Source organism: Trichechus manatus, unplaced genomic scaffold (assembly GCF_000243295.1).
Source record: "Trichechus manatus latirostris isolate Lorelei unplaced genomic scaffold, TriManLat1.0 scaffold00244, whole genome shotgun sequence".
Classification (NCBI taxonomy): Eukaryota; Metazoa; Chordata; class Mammalia; order Sirenia; family Trichechidae; genus Trichechus; species Trichechus manatus.
In genome coordinates, this window is record NW_004444180.1 from 3,011,795 (window position 1) to 3,012,843 (window position 1,049).

At 58.7% G+C, this 1,049-nt stretch overlaps 1 protein-coding gene across 2 annotated transcripts in view; it reads right to left on the bottom strand.

Moving 5' to 3' along the window:
• CARS1 (cysteinyl-tRNA synthetase 1) overlaps positions 1–1,049 on the bottom strand; it is a 44,741-nt gene that overhangs the window by 21,946 nt on the left and 21,746 nt on the right. For both annotated transcript variants that reach the window (XM_023724393.1, XM_023724394.1), the window contains one exon: positions 320–441. In XM_023724393.1, coding sequence (XP_023580161.1) covers positions 320–441 — 122 coding nt within the window. The remainder of the gene's footprint in view (positions 1–319; positions 442–1,049) is intronic.

Here is a 1,049-nt window from a genome sequence, read left to right on the forward strand (position 1 = left end):
CTGACCTTTTGGTTAGCAGCCATATCACTTTACCACTATGCCACCAGAGCTCAAGGCAGTGCCGAATACACAACACCCACCCTGCGGGCCAAGATCCCATGGCCGCCAAACGAGCCAAGACGGCATTATTTGCTCCCTTTTTTATTTCTTAAAGAATGATGTTTCACGGTGCTGCTGCAGGAAACCACTGTGCTTCCTCGACGGGAAAACAACCACACTGCTCTGGTGACCCTCAGGGACGGTCCCGAGTGCCCCGCGGGCGCGGAGGGCAGGCGTGGGCGTGCGCCCCGATCCTTCCGCGGCTGTTCCTGTGTCTTACCTTCCCCTTCCTGGAGGGCTTTCTGATCTCCCACGGCTTCGGGCACCAGCTTGGCGTAGGAGTGCTTCTCACTCGAGGCAAACTTTACCGTGTCGAAGTAGACAGACCCGTTTGAGGCATAGCTGGAAGACAGAAAGTGAGGGAGACTCAGCAGAGCCAGAGGGCGTCCAGAAACACCTCCCGGGACAACGCTGAGAACAAGGCCTCAGCCTCAGAGCGCTGCTGTAACGGAAACACCGTGGTGGGCGGCGGCTTTACGGAGCAGACACTCATTTCCTCACAGTTCAGGAGGCTACTTGTCCGAATTCAGGGCGCAAGCTCTAGGGGCGGGCTCTCTGTCGGCTCTGGGCAAGGTCCTTGTCTCCTTCAGCTTCTATACCAGGTGCCCCTCGCCTCCTTGGCGATCCTCAGGTGGCGTCTGTCTTCCCCCCCCGTGCCTGTCACTGTGTCTAAGCTGCTCTTCGTGACTCGGACGTGACGTGGTTGAGGTTAGGACCCACCCTGCACCGATAGGGCCGCATTAATGCAGCAGAGAAAACCCTGTTCCCAAACGGACCCCATCTGCAGGCACAGGGTCAGGACTTCAACACCACTTTTGCAGACACAATTCAATCGGTAACGGAGGGTCCCCGAGCTGCTCTCTGCTCCAGGCTCTGCTCCTGCCCTCCCACCCCGACTGGCCCCTGAAAACCACACTGGCCATGTGGGCGGGACGGGCACATGACGAGGA